General features: G+C 47.4%; 1 protein-coding gene across 4 annotated transcripts in view; it reads right to left on the minus strand.

Moving 5' to 3' along the window:
• The window catches only part of MCM3AP (minichromosome maintenance complex component 3 associated protein), a 42,981-nt gene that overhangs the window by 5,932 nt on the left and 15,782 nt on the right, over positions 1-21,267 (minus strand). For all 4 annotated transcript variants that reach the window (XM_068547239.1, XM_068547240.1, XM_068547241.1 and 1 more), the window contains exons 13-26: positions 20,848-21,059; positions 20,118-20,218; positions 16,464-16,595; positions 15,978-16,091; positions 14,538-14,690; positions 12,755-12,952; positions 10,897-10,965; positions 10,678-10,812; positions 9,216-9,369; positions 3,662-3,920; positions 3,341-3,438; positions 2,126-2,516; positions 775-1,032; positions 168-297 (exon numbers count right to left, since the gene is read on the minus strand). In XM_068547239.1, coding sequence (XP_068403340.1) covers positions 168-297; positions 775-1,032; positions 2,126-2,516; positions 3,341-3,438; positions 3,662-3,920; positions 9,216-9,369; positions 10,678-10,812; positions 10,897-10,965; positions 12,755-12,952; positions 14,538-14,690; positions 15,978-16,091; positions 16,464-16,595; positions 20,118-20,218; positions 20,848-21,059 — 2,404 coding nt within the window. The remainder of the gene's footprint in view (positions 1-167; positions 298-774; positions 1,033-2,125; positions 2,517-3,340; positions 3,439-3,661; positions 3,921-9,215; positions 9,370-10,677; positions 10,813-10,896; positions 10,966-12,754; positions 12,953-14,537; positions 14,691-15,977; positions 16,092-16,463; positions 16,596-20,117; positions 20,219-20,847; positions 21,060-21,267) is intronic.

The raw sequence follows: 21,267 nt of genomic DNA on the forward strand, positions 1-21,267 counted from the left end.
TCTACTACATGGGAATGATCTGTTCCTCGAGTATCTGTCTGAATCTCCCCACAATGGGCTGGATTTCACGTATAGGATGTGAATTTCTGCTGTATACTCTGTTAGAGAATACAGCTCACTCTCTTGGCTGAGGGATGACAGAAACACACACTGAACACAGATCTCACCGGCTCTGACTGAACTGTAGCTCCTTCTGCGTCTGCATTCTGGCTTGTTCCCACGACAAAGGAACGTCGTATTTTTTCAAATGATTTTTTAAAAAATACACATATATCTGACCATCTTTAGTCAGTGCCTCTGAGAAAACGATACAAAAATAAGAAGAGAAAAGAGTATCAAAAGCACAACAGGTGACCACTTGACGTCTGCTTAAATTCACTGACTTAAGGACTAGCCCTTCCAATTAAAGTCGCACAATTATGTGACTCCCATGCTTGAGCTAAATATGCTCCAAGTGTCCATGGGTCATTCAAGGTCCAGAGAGGCTCACGTCCAGACCTGCATGGCCAGTGTGACTACTCAGAGAAGTCTCTCTAAAGCCAGCCTTGGGGGCCCATTTCAGGGAGATGAGTGCAGGCTCTCCTGGAACCTTCTCAGCTCTTCCCAATGTTTATAAGTCACCTGGAGGTCACTGGCTTGGAGAGGTAGCCCCAAGGAAAGGAAGGGTGGGGACCCGCAGGAAGGAAACAACCATCAAGTAAACATCTTCCTTTGCTGAAACTGGACCAGGAAAGTCTCCTGAGGAGCCGGCCCACGGCACCAAGCACTAACTACCTGATGTGACGGGAAGCCTGGGGGGTGTCCAGTCCCTCAGCCTGTGGTTGATGCACAAGGCGATGATGTCATCCCACGGGATCTCGGCAACTGAGGGCCGCGCCCCCTGGCCTGGGGAGGGGCTCTTGCTCTTCCACCTGCGGTACGTGCTGTGCAGCAGGCTCTCCACCTGGGACTGCAGGACAGGCTGCGTCTGGAGAGAGCTGGGGATCTGGGAGGTGTACTGGACAACCATGGAGCACACGGGGAGCCAGGGAGCTGGAGAGAAAGCACCGCATGAGTCACAGGGCTTGGTGCAAATCTACGTGCAATGTTCTTCACTCTGTATTTTCCTAGGAAAAGGCAACTATGTAGCTGAGAAGTCTGCCTTCAACTCTGAATACAACAGAACCACAGCTGTTAAAGAAAGAACATCTCCCTCCCCATGTCCAGGTAAGGGATGCAGCCACCCAGGTCAGAATTCACAACAAAGGGTCCATCCTAGAGGCTTTGACTGCACAGGCCTGCAGATGCATGCAGGAATCCGTATTTGACCAAGCACTCAGGGAGGTCTGGTCCCAGAGGCACAGGCTTCTCTTGGGGAGCCCCGACCTAGCTCACGGCAGAGGATTTGCGCAGTGCTGTTTGTTTCCCTTTGGGTTCCTTCAGTAGCAAATGCCTGTTAGGCCTACTGGAGACTGCACCTCAAGATTCAGAATAATGCCTGAGGCCTCCGTTCCACATGGGCTAAAGGAGATGGCCCCGCGAAGGCCACGTGCTGCGTCACGTGAGCACACACAGCCTCGTTCCCTGCTAACAGCATCGGCAAGGGAAGCGGCAGCCTCCTCACAGCACAGGGACCCATAAGGCTGCGTGAGAACAGCCCGAAAGCCTCACTCAGGCACAGCCGGAGCCACAGAACGAACTTCTTTGACAAAGAAGGAACACTGGTGTTAACGCAGCACTGAGTGCCGTGGCCCCAGCAGAGCCAGCAGTGTGGGGACGGGACCGCACAGCCCCCATGCCTCTTGCTCCCAGATGCCGTGGCACAGGCAGGACGGGACCTGTGGTTGACTGAGGATCCCAGGCCTGGGGCGCGGCACTCCTCCTGACACCTTCCTCCCGGGACGGAACAGGTGCCCCCAGGCCGCTCAGATGGTGGTGAAGGGCCAACAGGGCTCACTCCACAGAACCCCAGCTCGTCCTGACTCACGCATCCAAAGGCAGTGTGGGGCCGGGGTGCCCAGTGCAGGAGGACCACCTCACACCGGCGCCCAACACCTGCCAGGGCGTCTCTACAGCAAGAAGGAGACGGGGAACTCGGCCGCACCGCACTGCTTCCCAGCCAGTACCCCTCAGCATGAGCACACACCTCCCGGGGGTGGAAGGTCCATCTGTGGGAGCTGGAAGCCAAGGACAGCCTGCCTCAGCCAGGCCAGGTGCTCTGGGGTGTTCCAGTGAAGGTGAGGAAGCAGTCGGCTGCCCCCTGCCTCGGCGAACTCAGTGACAGGCCAGGACAGGTCACAGAGCTGCGCGGAGGACACTACAGAGGCCAGGAAGCTCAGCACGCTGTTGAACAGCTCGATGACGGCGCTTGGCTCCTGCGGGGCCAGGCCGCCTAGCCTCCGCTCTCTTCTGTCGTGGAAAAACCGGCCGCTAAACTCCCGGCTAACGCCATCTTCCACGTACTGAATGAGGGTCTGGCAACAAAGGTCAAGGGCACTGGGGCAGTGGGAGACCAGCCACTGCACAGCCTGCGAAACCTGAGAAGCAAAGACAGTGGGGAGAGACCTGGTTCAACAATTCACGCTGTTTTTCAGGAAGAGACTGCTGAAGGCGCCCCTCCCACGGCTGCCACAGCAGGTGCCATGGGAGCAGCAGCCTCTCAACCGCACCAGGAGGGGGAGCAGACACTGCCACTGCAGTTGAGTTTGGTCTCCCAGGGCCCTGGAGACCCACACAGCAGGGACCCCGAGAAGGGCTCCCGTGGCCCTCGCCCCCGAGGGGCGTGGCCTGAAGGATCGCCCCGGAAGGGCTGGAGGCCCAAGGGAAGCCAGCCCTGCACGTCCTCTTCACCTCACACGGAAAAGGAAGCCGCGTCTTCCCATTCTTAGAAGGACTAACAGCTTCACTGCATGCCTGGATGCTTTCACAGCCTGTAGTTACCTTTCTTCCTGTAGTTACTTTTATTTTAACTCCTGGCACTTCTTTCCCTAAATGTAATTGTCAGCACAGACTTCCTTTTTTAAGGAAACTTCTGAAAACATTATTTCTTCATATTCCAAGGACAAAACCACTTACAAAAATAATTATACATCTGACCCTCATATACAAGACATGAATTGTCATATTTTAAATCCATAACAACAAAAGCTCTAAAAAAATTTACACAATTTAATTTATTGCCGATAGCAGGACTGTGGGCAAATTTTATCTTTTATTTTGATTTCTGCTTATATTTTTAGAAAGTTTCCTGTCAAAACATAAAATTAAAAATGCAAGCAGTAATGTACACTAAATTCAAGATAGAGTGAAAGGGAAAAAACTGAAATATCTTGTTGGACCTTTAAAAATGATGAAACCTTACCTTAGTCGTGCCTTGTAAATCACTAATGGAATCAGGGATCTCAATAACGGTATAATCTGAAATCAGCTTAGCTGAAACCAAATCCTGTAGCATCAGACCTTTAAGACAAACAGACGCAGGTCACCTGTCTCCTGGTAGAGGTCTGCAGGCGAGCAAAGGCATCTCACTGCTCTGACCCTGCCCAGCCCTGCCCCGCCCCCAGTCACTGCAGCAGCTGCTGTCACATGACTCCAGACACCACACTGCCAGCACTTTCTCATACCCCCGGCTCTACCCACTTATTAAACATGCCAGCTCATAAATGGAACTGCCTTCACACACCAGCTTCCACTTCCTTCTCCATGGCGTCCCCTCCCGGGCTGGACACAAGAACCACCAGCGGAAGCGCAGGCTGGAAGGGCTTGGCCTGCAGGAGCTGCTTGATCTGCAGCAACGCCGACAGCCAGTACACGTCCTCCTCCGCCATGTCCTCGCTCTTCACTTTGGGAGGAAGCAGCAGCATGAGCCCACTGGCTCCCAGGAGCTCCTTCTGTGTCTCCACAGCATCGAGGGCACAGTCGCTAAGAGCACCGTGGGCCACCTGGAACAGCACCCAGACCATCAAGATGGATGCACCAGGGGACAAATCAACAGTGAGCTTCGGTCCCAGAGTGAGCAGAGCCAAATGCTCACCGCACGCCAGGTCAGCCTCCCTCCGTGAGGCCGAGAATTAGTATGAAAATTAGTCATAGGTAATTCAGCCTCTGGCTAGACTTGTGTTGGAGCGATTTAATCTTAACAAGTACCTCAAACAGGCTTGTAAAAAACGAGTAAGCCGGGACTTCCCTGGTGGCTTCCCTGGTGGTTAAGAATCCGCCTGCCAATGCAGGGGACACGGGTTGGATCGCTGGTCCAGGAAGATCCCACATGCCGTGGAGCAACTAAGCCCGTGCACCACAACTACTGAGCCTGCGGTCTAGAGCCCATGAGCCACAATTACTGAGCCCACGTGCCATAACTACTGAAGCCCACACACCTAGAGCCTGTGCTCCGCAACAAGAGAAGCCACCACAATGAGAAGCCTGCATACTGCAATGAAGAGTAGCCCCCACTCACTGCAAATAGAGAAAGCCTGTGTGCAGCAACAAAGACCCAACGCAGCCAAAAATTTTTAAAAATTAAAAAAAAAAAAAAAAGAAAGAAAGAAACCCAAAGGAAACAGATACCGCACGGCACCTAAGAAAACTTATGCAAAAATCCTAATTTCCTCTGAGGATGCCTCCCTCTGGAAACAGTCATAAGATGATATGAAAAAGTCAAATAAGGACAAGAAAAAGGAAATCAATAATATATATATTATTAAAAACTCAATAGAACATTTGGAATACAAAGTCAAAGAAATCTCCCAGAAAACAGTATTAAAAAACAAGAGAGAAAATGGGATAGAAAGGATTAAGAGGCTCAGAGGCTCAACTGATGAGGTCAAACATCAGTCTAATAGGAGTTCAAGAGAGAAGAGAATAAATGAGAAGGAAAGCAGATGTCATCAAGATGGAAAAATGTCAGTCTCCAGCCCACAAGGGCCCACCAAGCCCAAATGATGAGGGAAGGAAGTCATCACCAGAGCGCCAGGGACAGAGTGCAGGCTTCCAAAGAGAAACAAAGTGGGCCACAGAGAAAGGAACAGAACAGTTTCAGACATCTCAACAGCAATGCTGGACGGCAGGTGACAGTGGAGCAAACTAGAAGGAAAATAACTTTCAACCCATAATTCTATAAACCTAGCTAAACTATGAAGCAAATGTGAGGGTAAATACATTTTCAGACAGGCAAGAACACCAAAAATTCTCCTCCCACGCAGTCTTCCTTTGGAAGAAAGTGGAAAATGTGCTCCATCAAACAAGAGACTAAACCAAGAAAACGTCTTGCTGCTGCTGCTGCTGCCGCCAATGGCAGCACCGAGCAAGTGCCTGATGTGTCGGACTGTGCGCTCTGTATGTATAGCTCACTTCATCCTCAAGGGTCCCTGTGCACAGTGGCACCACGGAGCAGCTGTGTGGCCCCAGGCTATTTGTTTTAGCTCCTCCCTCCCTGGCAAAACCGAATCATGAGTAAGAGCACTGACCCACAGGCGGCCGGCCACGAGGACCCTGCCCAAGGCCAGGGTTAGGGGTGGAAGAGCAGGACTGAGCTCTAGGTCTGGAGGCCCCAGCGGCAGCCACACCCTGGGACACGTTATCAGCCTCAAGGGGAGCAGGAGAATGGCGCCTTCTCAGAGGGAGGGATAAGGTGAAGTGACAGGACATTTAGAAAACTCTACTAAGACATGTACAGCCCATGTGCCGGCACGTTTGGGTAATTATTAATGAAAGATGAAGGTAAAACTACTTAAGTAAGATAATGAGACAACTACTATTTGCAAAAAAATAAACAAATGTAGTCACAGAACACTTGCCGGTTCTGGGGCAAATAGCCGTCACACAGCGCACGCGCGCACACACACGCAACACGCGGACCCACATGACCCCACTTGCTGAGATAATATAAAGTAATGATGTAGCCACCTGGAAGATGGGGAGGCTGAGAGGAACTGGGGTATGAAGAGTTCACGCCTCCCATAGTGGGGTGTGCAGCCCCAGGACGGCCCCCACGATGCCACCTCCTCGTGCTGATGTCCATGCACCATCACCTGCCCTGAGTGTGAGCTGGGCCTAGTGACACGCTTCTACGGTATCAGACAAACGTAATGGGATGCCACCTCTAAGATCAGGCTACAAAGAGATTATGCCAGCTTGCTCAGCTGACGGGAGCCAGCTGATGCCCTGTTGTGAGCTGCCTCATAGAAACCCACGTGGCGTGGCCTGCAGGGAACTGAATCCTGCCAACAACCACGAGAGTGAGCTTTCCGAGGAGACCAGAGCCCTGGCCTACATCTTGACTTACACCTGGTGAGGAATCCCGAGCCAGAGGGCCCATTTAAGCCACACCTGGACTTCTGCCCCACAGAAATTGTGAGTAACGAACGTTTGTTATTTAAAGCTGCCACATTTGGATGTTTTTTGTTTTTTGGGTTTTTTTGGCCGTGCCGCACGGCATGCGGGGTGTTAGTTCCCCAACCAGGGATCGAACCCAGGCACCCTGCAGTGGAAACGCGGAATCCTAACCACTGGACCGCCAGGGAATTCCCAAAGCTGCCACATTTGGAGGTAACCTGCTATGTAGCAATAGATAACTAATACACATATTTTAATGCAAAGTCGGCAGAGAACATCTAAAGTGGATAAATAAGAGAAATGGCAGAGTAAGAACATGATATGGAAACAGGACAGAAGTCAAGCCTTGGGGAAAGGAGCTAGAAGAAGGGGCAGGGCCTGCAATTTCTCATCATAAGTCATGTGGTGCTATCTGAGCTTTTAACTACATGCAAGTATTATTTTGACTTAAAATTTTAAGAATAAAGGCAAGAGCAAACTAATTGTCCAGTAGGTGAAGTCTGACTCTGTCATCATAAGAAAAAGGGAAGTACATGCCCCAAGATGTGTCTGTTACCTCTGAATGGTGAGAGCTTAGATGGCTCTTATAATCTTTATACTTCCTCTGTATTTCCTTATATTTTTAAAGTTTCATATATGTATTACTTTCACATTTAAGAAATACAATAAATAGTATTTAAATGGAAAGAAACAAAAATCCTATAGTCAAACTACAATTTGAAGCAGTTCCAAGGACAGAAGGAGCATGCAGTGGAGTGTCACATGCAGATGTCTGGGTGTGCCATGAAGGTGACTGTCAGGAAGAGGAGAGATCTGGAGTGGAGACCTTCAGGTCAGGACGCGGTGGGGAGGGCCGCTTCCACTGGGCCCTGCTCTGAGCACGCCACCGGTCGTGATCACCACACTATGTAAGGCACCAGGCCCAGGCCAGACAGCTGGCCACAGCAGCAGCTGCCAACACCAGGTCTGCTCAACGCTGAAGCCCACACTTCCTGCCCTGCACTGCTATTTTCTTTTTTTTTTTTTTAAATAAGCATTTGAAATTTAATGCACATTATAATGAATATAGACAATAACATTATACTATAATTATGTAATGTGTTAAATATCATTACAATGGCAGGCATATTACAATGTATAAATGTATCAAAGTAACATGTTGCATACCTTAAATTTACATAGTGTTATATGTCAAAGTTATTCAGTTAAAAAATATACACATACAAAATAAAAAATAAAACTGCTCTGGAACATAAAGTAATAAGAAAAAAGGTAGTGCAAAACAAGCCATCAACAAAATGAAAAGGTAACCTACTAAATGGGAGAAAATATTTGCAAATCATATCTGATAAAGGGTTTTAATCTAAAAAATATAAAAACTCATACAACTCAATTGAAAAAAAAATAAACTATCCAATTTAAAAATGGGCAGAGAATCTGAATAGACATTTTTCCAAAGAAGACAGATAGCCAACAGATATATGAAAAGATACTCAACATCACTAATCATCAAAGAAATGCAAATCAAAACCACAATGAGATATCACCTCACACCTGGCAGAATGGCTGTTACCAAAAAGACAAAAAATAGTAAGTGTTGGCAAGGATGTGAAGAAAAGGGAACACTTGTGCACTGTTGGCGGGAATGTAAATTGGTGCAACCACTGTGGAGAACAGTATGGAGGATCCTCAAAAGATTAAAAACAGAACTACCATATGATCCAGCAATTCTACTGCACTGCTATTTTCTAAGTAAATAAAATACACATCTCGTTTTATTTCTGAACACACACAGTAAAACCTCAAATTCACTTATGCAAGTCTGAATGTAATGAGGAAACAGGTTCTCATTAAACAAGAATCTCTCAGGGAACCAATTAAGCTCAGTATTGTACAAACACCTATAACGAACAAAAATTAGGGACTTCCCCGGTGGTGCAGTGGTTAAGAATCTGCCTGCCAATGCAGGGGACGTGGGTTCGATCCCTGGTCTGGGAAGATCCCACATGCTGTGGAGCAACTAAGCCCGTGCGCCACAACTACTGAGCCCGTGTGCCACAACTACTGAAGCCTGCGCACCTCGAGCCCGTGCTCCGTAACAAGAGAAGCCACTGCAATGAGAAGCCCGTGCACTGCAACGAAGAGTAGACCCCGCTCGCCGCAACTAGAGAAAGCCCACGTGCAGCAACGAAGACCCAACGCAGCCGAGAGAGAGAGAGAAAGAAAGACAGAGAGAGAGAGAGAGAGAGAGGCAGAGGGAGAGGGAGAGAAAGAGAGAGGAAGGAAGTAAGGCAGAAAGGGAAAGGAAACGAAAGGAAAGAAAATTAGAACTTATAATCAAAAACTGAGGACAACTTTAATGTAAAACAAAAACAAGTAACCTGAAATGCCCAATACTGAACCTATGTGAAAACTGCATAGGATTAAAAAGCATTAGTCTTTTGGTAAGACCTGATATATCAGGAAGCTATTTTAACAAAGATTTCAGCAGCTGACAGACCATATGAGATGCAACAGCCACTGCATTTTTTTGTAATGCTCTGTCTCATCCCTCTTGGGTTAGCTACCAGAGGTCCGTGGAATTCAGGGCTTCTGAATTATAGGTGAACATATGTACTTTTCAGGATTGTTCTGGGTTTTCACCAAGTTCTCAAAGAGAGGTCTGTGACCCAAGACAGTTAAGATTCACTGCACTCCTGAGAATCTAGCCTGGTCTCTCACACCAAGGGGGTGTGCATGGGATGTCGTCAAGACGCAAGGAGGAACAGATACGACACTTGCTTCTGAGCCTCCCACATTGTTTCAGGGCCACTTCAGGGAAGTTACATGATTCCAATCATGCCTGGGAGTGAGTGCGAATGAGAAAACCACAGAAGTAAATACACTAAGTGACGGTCACTCACCTTGATGCACACACTGACAGAAACTGTCTCATTCCCCTTGCTGCTGAGAGTGTTAAAGAGAGTGAGTGTCTGAATGCCACCAACATCACGGCATGTGTCATCCACTGAGCCATCATCTCCTATGAACTTGACCTTTAACCAATTTGCTAGAATTCTGTGAATAAAAGAAAGTAACACTTGAAGGAGAGTCTAATCCTAAATTCGAACTACAAAGAGAAATATTACACAGATGTAAATCCACAAACACCAAATCTTACTATAAAGTTGATCTGAACTAATAAACAGGCTGTGATTTTTTAAATGGAGTTAGGAACTCTACTGGGTTATATATTTGAGAAGCCACTCATTCTAATGTGATTTATGATTTTGAAGCACTAAGAAAAGATTTTGAGCAACAGAAAAGGTCCTTAGAGTTTACCATACAACCCAGCAATTCCACTCCTAGGTATGTAACTAACATAACTGCAAACATATGTCCACACAAACACTTACACGTCAATGTTCACAGAAGCGTTATTCATAATAATCAAAAAGTGGAAACACCACAAATGCCCATCAACTGATGAACAGAGAAATAAAATGTGATATATTCATGCAATCAAATATCATTCGGCCACAAAATGAAGGACTAATATATGCTACAACATGCATGAACCTAGAAAACATTATGCTAAGTGAAAGATGCCAGTCATAGAAGACTACATGTTTTCGGGTTCTATTTGTATGAAATGTCCAGAATAGGCAAATGAATAGAGACAGAAAACAGATTAGTAGTTGCCAGGGGCTGCAGGTAAGGAGGGATGCACTGCTAATGGGCATGGATTTCTTTTTAGGTGCAAAAATGTTCTGCAATTAGATAGTTGTGATGGTTATACAACTCTGTGAATATACTAAAACCAGTGAAATGCACACTTCAAATGGGAGAAATTTATGATATGTGAATTACATCTAAAAAAGAAAAGTAACATGTTCTGTAGTTGCTTTAAAAGTATGGTTTCTGGAAGCAACTTGGTTATAAGAAATTATGCTATGTCAACTTTTTCTATTTCTTTTTAAAAACGCCAGAAGTTTTTTACCTAAGGAAAAAATGGAACTATAGCAAACAAACTAAACTGTCTTCCCCAAGAGTCTAAAATGAAGCAGGCTCTAATCAATATACCTCAGCATAGCTTTAAGTCACAATCAAGTCTGAAATGTTTTTGGACAAAGACTGTTGCCAACTGTACAAAATAAAAATGTGAAAAATCTAAAGCGTCAACTTCAAATAACAAACAAAACAGCCTGCAAAACTAAGCATCAAAATGAAAGCAGGCGTCAGGGTCCCCCGGAGGAGAGGAGCACACTGGGCTGACACCCGGCCACCCCCGTGTGCACCACTCAGCTCCCAGATGCTCTGGAGAAGTCACTCCGCCTCCCGGCCGCTTGCTCAGCACCCAGCCCCACAGGGGGAAACCTCCCTGACCTGCCAGGACTCCCTGGGGACTGCTCTTCTCCATCAGGCAACACCAGCACCAGCTTCCAAAACACGCGCTCCTGCTGCCCCGGGAGGTGCTCAGCCACGAGGGATGGCAGGTCCAGGGGCGCCCATGCCGCATCCCTGGAAGGGACAGAGCACCACAGGTGAGCCACCACGCGAGCCCCCGGCAGGAGCAGCGTACATGGCGGGCGGGGGGTGACCAACCTCAGCAGCTGCTGGTAGAAGTGCTGAACCCTCATCTGGTGCGCCACCTTGTTTCTGAGCCGCCTTAACCTGCGAAGGAAGAACCACACAGAGCCTACGTGAGGCCCACTCAGCACCCACGGAGGAACTTGATAAGCACTGAGTGATGTTCTGAGTGCACAGTAATTGGTTAGTGAGTGTCTCCCAGCGGGGAATACTTAGGAGGCCAAGAAACTTTTTCTGATAGAGAAACAGTTTAGTCAGAGGACTTGTTCATTCCATAAATATCAAGCAATTATCTACTGTGTGCCAGTCATGGCAGATCAGCAGTAAACCGAAAAAATCCTGCCCTGCTAGAACACACGCTCTTGTAGGGAGAGAAGGGCCTCTGTTAGTGGATGGCGTGACAGGTGAGGTGGGCATGCTGTGGACTTACACAGGGTGGTCAGAGGTGATATGGGAGCAAAGACTGAAGGAAATAGGGGCGCCAGCATGTGAGTTCTGGGGGACAGGCCAGACCAAGTCAGGAGTGGGCCTGGCACGTACACAGAATGAGCACAGGGAGAGCAGCGGGGGCCAGCCAGAGGGCAGGGTGTGGGCCACTATGAAAGGACTCAGAGAGCAGCCCAGGGACATCAATAGGGACGTGAGGCGACCTGACTCTGATGTGGTGGTGAGGACACCACGGTGCAGGGGTCAAGGGCGGAAGCCAGCAGACGGACAGGTGGCTACGTGAGAGGGGTTGGCAGTGGAGGTGGTGAGGGTAGAGCCGCAGGATGGTGGGTCTGAGTCCAGGTGTGACCCAGCCCAGGGAGGACAGGCTGGCATCCTGTGAGCCAGAGGAGGCACCGAGTGCAGCAGGCCAGGTGAAGATTAGGTTCCGATGTTGAACTGGGGACACGGGGAAGAGGCATCGGCTGGAGATGCACGAAGGGAGGTGTCAGCGTGCAGGATGGAAAAAGATTACCAGGGGAGGAGGCAGAGGGGAAGAAGAGGGGACGGGAGTTGTGCTGGAGGGCAGGGGAGAGGACAGAGAGAGCCGTCCTGACACAGGTGACACAGCCAGGACTCCAGGAGGCAGCCGGGCCAAGGCTGAAGGCCCCGACACGCACAGCACATCAGAGACAGGCCAGCACCGTCACCACCCTGCTTGCAGATGCAGGCACAGGACCCGGGGACGTGGGCAGTTACACAAAGTTTGTTAGAGGCGTGGAGCTGGTGACAGCCCAGGCGAGGACAAGATGTGCCTCGAGACCCCAGCAGGGTGGGCTGCCACTGTGCCTCTGTGTCGTCTTCCTAGGCCCCCACTGGGAGGTTCCTCTCCAGAGGCGACAGTGGCCTGGTCTGAAGAGAGAGGCCGAGCCCTGCATGGCCAGGATTGGGCAGCTGAAGCCAGGACCTGGGCAGGGAGCTGGGCACATGCGGGGTGGCCAGGAGGAGCGGCAGGGAGGGCCATGAAAGGGGACACAGGGAGGGAGCCCATAAGAGGAGAGACCTGACGGCGGGAGGGGGAGTCGCTAAAACGCTGCCACCGCAGACCCAGGGTAGCAGAGGGGTCGGGGTGGTGGTGGGGGTGAGGCCAACATGGACCTCTGGCTCCACCACTGAGAATGGACATGATGTGTCCTTAAGCTAGGAAGGCAAGGAGAAAACAGGTACTTCCAGGGAAGATTCGATTAGCAGGACCAGGAGTGTTTTAAGGGGAAAAGGCAAGTGAAATCACAGCAGGTAAAGCAACTCGCACTCCAAAAACGTAATCCTGCATCTGTCTTCACCTCCTCTGACTCCACCCATCTTCCCTGCAAACAGACGTATTAATCCACACTCTCGATAAAGCCAGTTGGGGCAGGAGGCACTTAGGAGGCCCCGGGCCACTGACCTGGTGCAGGAGATGCCCACTCTCCCTGCGTGGCCCAGATCGAGGAGGCCCCTGGCCAGGTTCTCCTCTGCAATGGGGCACTCTGCGCTGGGCGCCAGTGCCCTCAGCCGGTCGTTCACGTCCACACAGCAGGGCGCCGCAGGGAAGGCCCGCATCTGGCGCCTCAGTTTCTTCCGGGCTGCGACAGCTTCCCTCCACCTAGAGGAGAGACCAAAGTGTCATCACTGGGTGTTCTTGCCATGGGGAAGAGGCAAAAACATCTCCAGCATGAACATGGGAAACATTTTCTTCCAGTATGTTTAGGTCTTTTTCAGCAACAGATCTCAAACTGAGAAATGGATCAGAACTGAAACTCAAGGTACAGGGGATGGATGATAGCCAATGAGTGGTGGGCAGCGAAACTACTGAACTTAAGAGTGAATGCTGAGGGACTTCCCTGGTGGCGCAGTGGGTAAGATTCTGTGCTCCCAATGCAGGGGGCCGGGTTCGATCCCTGGTCAGGGAACTAGATTCCACATGCATGCCGTGACCAAGAGTTCGCCCATGCCCCAACTAAGGAGCCAGTGAGCTGAAACTAAGGAGCCTGCGAGCCACAACTAAGGAGCCCGCCATGCCACAACTAAGGAGCCCGCCATGCCACAACTAAGACCTGGTGCAACCAAATTAATTAATTAATTAAAAAAAAAAAAAAAAAAGAGTGAATCCTGAACAGTCTCTGGAGGCCAACTTGCCAATCTGGATACAAACACAGATCCATATACCCTTTGACCCAGCAGACACCACCGACAGGATTTTCCCTCCAGACATGTGTGCACCTGTGTGAAATGTCTGTACAAGGATGCCACTGCAGCACTCTTTGTCACAGCTAGAGAGAGAAAGCCATGTGAAAGGCTACCAGTGGGACCAGGCAGGTCATCTACCATGTGCTCTGGCAACGCCACCTCAGTGCACTGACGGCAATGGGGAGAGGCCACTGTGCTGCTGCAGTCAGGTCTCCGCCCTATGTCACAGAGAGTCAAGAAGAGTCCGGCACACAGTAGGGAACGTGCGCCCACCTGTGCCAGCCACCACACAAAGGTCAGAGGTCCTCGTGGGACGGAGACTCATTTCTCACTGAGTCCCCTTTTACACGGCTGCAACTGTCAAGTACACTATTACTTTCTTTAACTGTTATTATGAAATGAATTATCATATAACATACGTAACACATGTACACCCATTTTAAAGATTAATGATAAATCAAACATCCACATCCTTCCATGCAGTTGAGAATGGGTGGCCAAGACCAGCACCTGATGCCCACGGGCCCTGCTCAGTCACACACCCTCTCATTCCCAAAGGTAACCACTATGTTGGGTTTATGTTTGTTATTTTCCTTCTTTAGGGTTGTACTACTGTACATAAATCCAAAACAATCCATTTGGTTTGAATATGCAGTTTGTATGTTGCACACATTTCCCTAACAATTGCTTTTTTTCACTATAAATTATGTTTTGGAAATTCATCCACGTGGGTGCATATAGCTGTCATTTGGCTTGTTCATGGCCCTCTCCCTGTGTCTAGCACGTTGGGTAAACAGCAGAACATCTGTTTCTGCAGATAAACATCTGTCGAAATATAGAGCGAACGTTCCCCCAACCCCAATCTAATTCTTTACTTAGTTTATACCCTTTAGGAAGGAACATGTTACATGTGCGTATTATCAGCTGCTTCTGAAAGTATAATCTTTGTAAAAGACTCTCCCTGTATGCATTGATTTTATCTGTAAGGACATGGGACTCACCGCTGGAGATACTTGCAGAAGCACTGAAGTTCCTGGAGGGTCTCTTTTGCAGTGTGGAAAATTTCCTCCCCAAGAAACAAGTCCACCAGGTGGGCACAGACGTCCTCACAGCAACGGGCCATGCGGAGCCTCTGCTCTGTCTCCACTGCACTCCTAGGGAAAAGGGCAATCAGCATGAGAGACACTGCACCCAAGGCCCCACCCTGAGGGCCTGCCTTAAAAGCATGAGTCCACGTCCTTAATACTGAAATGTAATGATATCTTTGCTGCAAGAAAAGCTTGAAGATTTTATTTTATATAATGCACAGACATCTGGAAATTTAGAGAAAAAAAGAACTAAAGTGGTACAGGGTACAAGATTATAGATCCAACAGGGCCCTTATAGATAGTCAAGAGATAACCCTGTATCTTATAGTGAGAAATTTAATTTTTAAATGACCATTGAGACAACTGAAATATCTTCTCATCAACAATATCTGATGTTTGCAATTAGAAATGTCTCAAGGATATGATAGCTGGCTACAGAGGCTGACAGCCTAAGGTCATGTGACAGTGGCCCTCAGATAAACCAGAATCTGAAAGAGATTTTTTACAACAAAATCCTATCAACCAAGGGATCACAGAGGCCTTTATCAAATATATTTAGCCATTAAGTCAAAGAAGCCCAGACAGGCAAGACCCATTTCTGATAGCCGTACTCTGTGGCGACAGAGACAGCCCTGGGCCAAGCTGTAGTCCAAGCCTTCTGGAACTGCAGAGAACAGCAGTTTCCCTGCACGTCAATGAGTCCTAGGTTTTACTTCTCTCTTAATACCCCTTCCTGGGATTAAGAACAGACAAACACCCATCATTTGTGAAGTCTCTTGCTTATAGTAAACAGTGAAATAGACTCCCAATTAATAGAAATAGAAAGAAATATTAATTAAACAATATACTCTGCCTCCTGGCTATATTCCCCATCTGCACCAGAGGCTGCAGGCCTATCTCAGGGGAACTTAAATGCAAGGACAGATTTCCCAGCACAACTGAACCTCTTTCTTCCCTGAAGCTTGGCACTGAAATTAATAAAGTTATTAAGTGAAAGAGCTCAAAGGAATCTTTTAACATACGAAACAAAGGAAAGGATCTTCTACTTGAGAAAAACTAACGGTAAGTAACCTGGTGTGGAGAAGACCACCAGCGAATTCTTTTGCTAACAGAAACATCCCCACACCCAGGGCTGGGTCAACAAGGAGGGTGAGAGTGAAAGTGAGGGCCTCCCTGGAAGCAACGCACGCAAGAACAGGGAGAGCCTGTTAGTGTTTGGCCAACCAGAAGATATGCTCCTTGTCAAAATGAAAGCCAGCTAGCCTGAGCTGGACCAGCTTGGCCATGGTGCCTCTAACCCTCCTCCCGCCCGCCCACCCACCTCACACTGCAGGACACCAGCGCTTCACTTACTTCAACTCCTGGGAGCAGGTTTCCCTCACACGTTCTGTCACCACGAGCTCTGTCAGCTCTGCAGCTAGGTCCTGGCTCAGCTGAGTTAACACCAGTTCCCTCTCTTGTTTCAACCTAAGGGAAAAGGAAAAAGAGCACAAGAAATAACAGTCGTCACACTCTGTGACCTTGCGAGTGGGGATTTGAGTTGTGCTGCCTGGCCCCTCCGGCAGGCCTGACACCTCTGGTTCCACCAGACAGGCCACACAGCCACGCCCACTCCAGTTCCCGGACCACCACCCACACTCCCTCTGGCTGGGGAGGGGCTGCTGCTTACAAGGTGGGACCTGCCGGCTCCCTGGGCCACAGTGTACGAAGGCGCAGGGCGAGCCGTGGGTCTGATACGAGTGCAGTGGGCAAAAGCGAGAGCACCCTAGGCCAGGGCAGGCTCTCCCCCGTGCACACACTCCACCCCCCACGCGCACTGCAGGGGCGCGACACCCTCACCTCTCTTCTTCAGCGCGCCGCCTCTCTTCCTCTTTTCGCTCCCTTTCCTTCGTCAATTCTTCAGTTGCCATGTGCCTCAAAATGCCCACGGTCGCAGCTGTTAACAGCTCCTCCATAGCAGCACTGGAAACACTAGACAGAGCAAAGTGGACACGGCTCTAAGTAAACAATAAAAGCCACACAAACCGTATCACTAGACTTCTAATACGAGCAAGGGAAAAAATACCTATTTGCCTTCCAGCATAAAAATCAAGCCCATGGTTAGGAACACACAATCTATCAAAACTGACGCAGGAAAAAAAGAAAATCTGAATAAACCTATAACTAGTTAAGAGATTGACTCAGTATTTAAAAACATCTCCCAGCAAAGAAAAATCCAGGATGAGATGGCTTCACTGGCAAATTCTACCAAACACTTAAAGAACTAACACCAACCCTTCTCAAACTCTTCGAAAACACCAAGGCACAAGGAACACTTCCTAACACCTCTACGAGCCCAGCATTCCCCTGACCTGATACCAAAGCCAGACAAAAACACCACAAGAAAACTAGTGACCAATATCCCTTGTGGATGTTAAAGTAAAAATCCTTAACAAAATACTAGCAAACCAAAGTTAAGCAATATACCGAAAGGATTATACACTACCAAGTGTATAATCTCACACTACCAAATGAGATTTATTCCTGAAATGCAACAAATGAAAATCAATATAATACAACCACATTAATAAACTGAAGGGGAAAAAACCCACACAATCATCTCAATTAATGCAGAGAGAGCATCTGACAAATTCAATACCATTTCATGATAAAAACACTCAATAAATTAGGAAGAGAAGGGAACTTTCTCAAAATGATAAAGACCATATATGAAACACCTACTGCTAACATCATATTCAGTCGTGAAAGACAGAAAGCTTTTCCTCTAAGATCAGTAACAAGACAAGAGTGCCCTATCCGCCATTTCTATTCAACACCGTATTGAAAGTTATAGCCAGAGCAATTAGACAAGAAAAATAAAAACATCCAAACTGGAAAGGAAGAAGAAAACTATGTGTATTCACAGATGACAGGATCTTATATGTAGAAAATCCTAAGGGATCCACTCAAAAGCTATTACAATAAAATAAAGTTCAACAAGATTGGAATATAAAGATCAACACCCAAAAATCAATGGCATTTCTATACACGAGCAATGAACGTTCTGAAAGTGGAATTGAGGAAACAATTCCGTCTACAATAGCGACAAAAAGAATAATATAATTAGGAACAACTTTAACCAAAGAAACAAAAGACTTGTACAATAAAAATTATAAAACGCTGCTGAAAGAAATTAAGGCAGACATAAACAAATGGAAAGACATCCATGTTCATGGACTGGAAGACTTAATATTGTTAAGATGTCAGTACTACCCAAAGCAAGCTACAGATTCATTGGCATCACCATCAAAATCCCAACATAACTTTTTGCAGAAACAGAAAAACCCATCCTAAAATTCTTATGAAATTTAAAGGGTCTCCAAATAGGGAAACAGTCTTCAAAGAGAAAGTTGAAACAAAGCTGAAGGACTTGCACTTTGTGATTTCAAAACTTACAACTTACTACGAAGTTATAGTAATCAAATTAAAACAATATGGTACTAACATAAAAACAGACATATATGCCAATGGAATACAGAGCCCAGAAAGAAACCCTCACATATATGGTCAACTGATTTTGAACAGGGTGGCAAGACCATTTGAAGGGGAAAGGATAGTCTTTTCAACACTGGTGCTGTGAAAACTGGATACCCACATACAAAAGAACAATGTTGGATCCTTATCTTACACAGTATATAAAAACAAAATCAAAATGGATCAAAAACCTAAATTTAAGAGCTGAAACTATAAAACGCTTAGAAGAAAACCCAGGGGAAAATCTTCACAACATTGGATTTGACAGTGATTTCTTGAATATGATACCAAAAGCACAGGCAACAAAAGAAAAATAGATAAACTGGACTATATAAAAATTTTAAATTTTTGTGCATCAAAGGACACTATCAAAAGAGTGAAAAGACAATCCACAGATTGGGAAAAAATATTTGCAAATCAAATATTGAAAAAGGATTAGTATCCAGAATATGAAAGAACTCCTACAACTCAACAACAAACAAATTCAAGAATGGGCAAAGGACTTAAGTAGACATTTCTGTAAAGAAGATACACAAGTGGCCAAAAATTACATGAAAAGATGCTCAACATCATTAGTCATTAGAGAAATGCAAATCAAAACCACAGTGAGTTACCACTTCACACATTATAATGGTTATTATTTAAAAAAACCAAAAAAAGGACAGCAAGTGTTGGCAAGAATGTAGAGAAACTGGAACCCTTGTGCACTGCTGGTGGGGATGCAAAAATGGTGCTGCCGTTGTGGAAAACAGTTTGGTGATTTCACAAAAAAGTAAAAATAGATCATATGATCTAGTAATTCCACACCTAAACATATACCCATAAGAACTGAGAGGGACTCAAACAGTTATTTGTGCCCCAGTGTTCACAGCAGCATTATTCACAATAGCCAAAAGGTGGAAACACCTTATTAAGCACAGGTGAATAAATAAAATGTGGCATATATACATGTGTATGTGTGTGCATATATTTAACGAAGTATTGTTCAGAAATAGATCTGGAAGTAGACAATGGTGATGAATACCCAACATTGTAAATATACTTATAATGCCATTGAATTGTGAGCTTAAAAATGGTTAAAATGGTAAATTTTGTTATGTATATTTTACCACAATAAAAAAAAAAACCCCATGGAAGTCTTACTTATTTTTAGCTCCATCAAATAGAAAGTATGTATCTAATTCTAGTATATAAAAAACTGAACAAACCTATGAACAAGACTGACCCTTTTGTGTAAACTACATTTATACAGGGAAATATCTGGTTGGCCAAAAAGTGCCTTCAGTTTTTAAGTATTGATAATACCCTTTCGTATAATTGTGTCACTTTATATGTACTAGAATTTTTTTAAAAAGTTTGAAATCCTTAAGAAAGTCTGACTTACTAAACTTGACAGATTTTAATTAACTATTAACTCCAAAAGTTGCTTAAACGTTTAGAAAGATTTTGATTATTAAACTTATCAAGACTAGATGCTTAAAGGGTTCCACAAAATCAGCTTTATAAAATTTATAAGTGTAGTTTGAAATGTCTAAGGAAATTTCATCATGGTGTTAAATGCAAATGGTATAAAATGTTTAAGGGAATTTAATCTGTCAAATTTATAAACTGCGACTTAATCCAAGATCAAGTAAAGTGAGTGTTTTTATTTTTTAACAGAGAATGAACTAATTATTACTAGATTTTTTTTATTACTAGATTTTTTATCACGTTCAAAGTTTAAAGAAAAACAGGTTTCTAATTTACAACTTTAATAAACCTAATGCTACTCAAAAATCATACACACAGAGAAACCACCTGCAAACGACAAACACAGGTCAGGAACGTGAGGGATTATACCCACCAGCGAGCAGGACCGACATTTAAGCCTGTACAAAGGCGTAGCTGTGATCTCTCGTTGGAGACTGAGAGCAGCTTTATGAGAGGAAGCGTCTGGAGGGAGTGCAGACAGCCTCAGAGCAGGACAGGCACCACACTTACCCCAGGGCTGCGGCTGCGAAGGCCGCCCCAGCGGCACCAACTTCCTCGCAGTCCCCCTGAAGAACCTCCTGGATGAGCTCATCCACCACCTGCACCAGGTCCTAAGGAGAGGGCAGACGGGCGTCAGGAGCACTGGCTGGGGAAATGCCGCCTCGATCCAGACCCAGCTTATCACCAAGCAGTCCGCCTCCACAGCCTAAGGTACTGAAGGTCTTCACGGAACCAGAGACATCATGGACCGTCCCGCCCAGCTCAGAAATCCCTCCAAGACCTCATCACTGAGAGCTGTTTGAAGGCGTCTAATGACCCTTACATGGGGGTCGGCTGTGCGCTCCTGGAAAGGGTTCCTGCTAATAACCAGAGAGGAGCCTTCTGGACATGCCAGGACAAGCCTGCTGCCTGCTCAACGATGGCCATTCAGACGGCCACAGTGCCGCACCCCAACGTCACACGTCCCCAGCTTCTGCGGCCCTTCCTCATTCCCCACCTCGGGCCTCCTAGATCCCCCAGTGGGGTGGTGCCCAGTGCCTGCCCAAGCAACAGGGTGGCAAGATCAAGTCACACAACCTGTGTGGTGGGTAGGCCCTGCTCAGCCCCGGGGCCACCTGTCAGAGGCATGCTGACCCCAGGGACACCCCAGGGACACAGACAGTGGTCAGACTGGACATCAGAGGCAGCTGGATGTTTGCCCACGACGGGCTCTCAGAGCCCTGACAGAAAGGTTCCTTACCTCGTCCGAGTACACAGGTGCAGACTTCGGGGGAAGGAGCTCCAGCTGCACGGGGGGCTGCACGGGGGGTTGGAAGAGGCTGGGTGCCATGCTCAAGGGCAGTGCCGGGAGGTGTGGAGGAGAAGCTGGCACAGGGGTGGGCAGGGCCTGAAGGAGGAGAGCCGGGGGGGTCTCGTCCCCCTCCGCACCGCATTCCTCTCCTCTCCCTATACCTGGAAGGAACAGGCAAACGTGGGCACCGAGGACAAGCCCTGGCCACCCTCCCCAAACAGACCACCACAGGGCGCCTCCTGAGCCATGAGCCGGGGGACCGTGTGCGCTCCACCCGTGGGAACAAAGCACTGTGGCGCCAGGGAGCCGTTCAGGCAGCACCGAGCTGATGTCCGCCGGGCCCCAGGATGAGGACTCCTAGAGGGGAGC

Source organism: Eschrichtius robustus, chromosome 6 (genome assembly GCF_028021215.1).
Source record: "Eschrichtius robustus isolate mEscRob2 chromosome 6, mEscRob2.pri, whole genome shotgun sequence".
In the NCBI taxonomy this organism is placed as follows: domain Eukaryota; kingdom Metazoa; phylum Chordata; class Mammalia; order Artiodactyla; family Eschrichtiidae; genus Eschrichtius; species Eschrichtius robustus.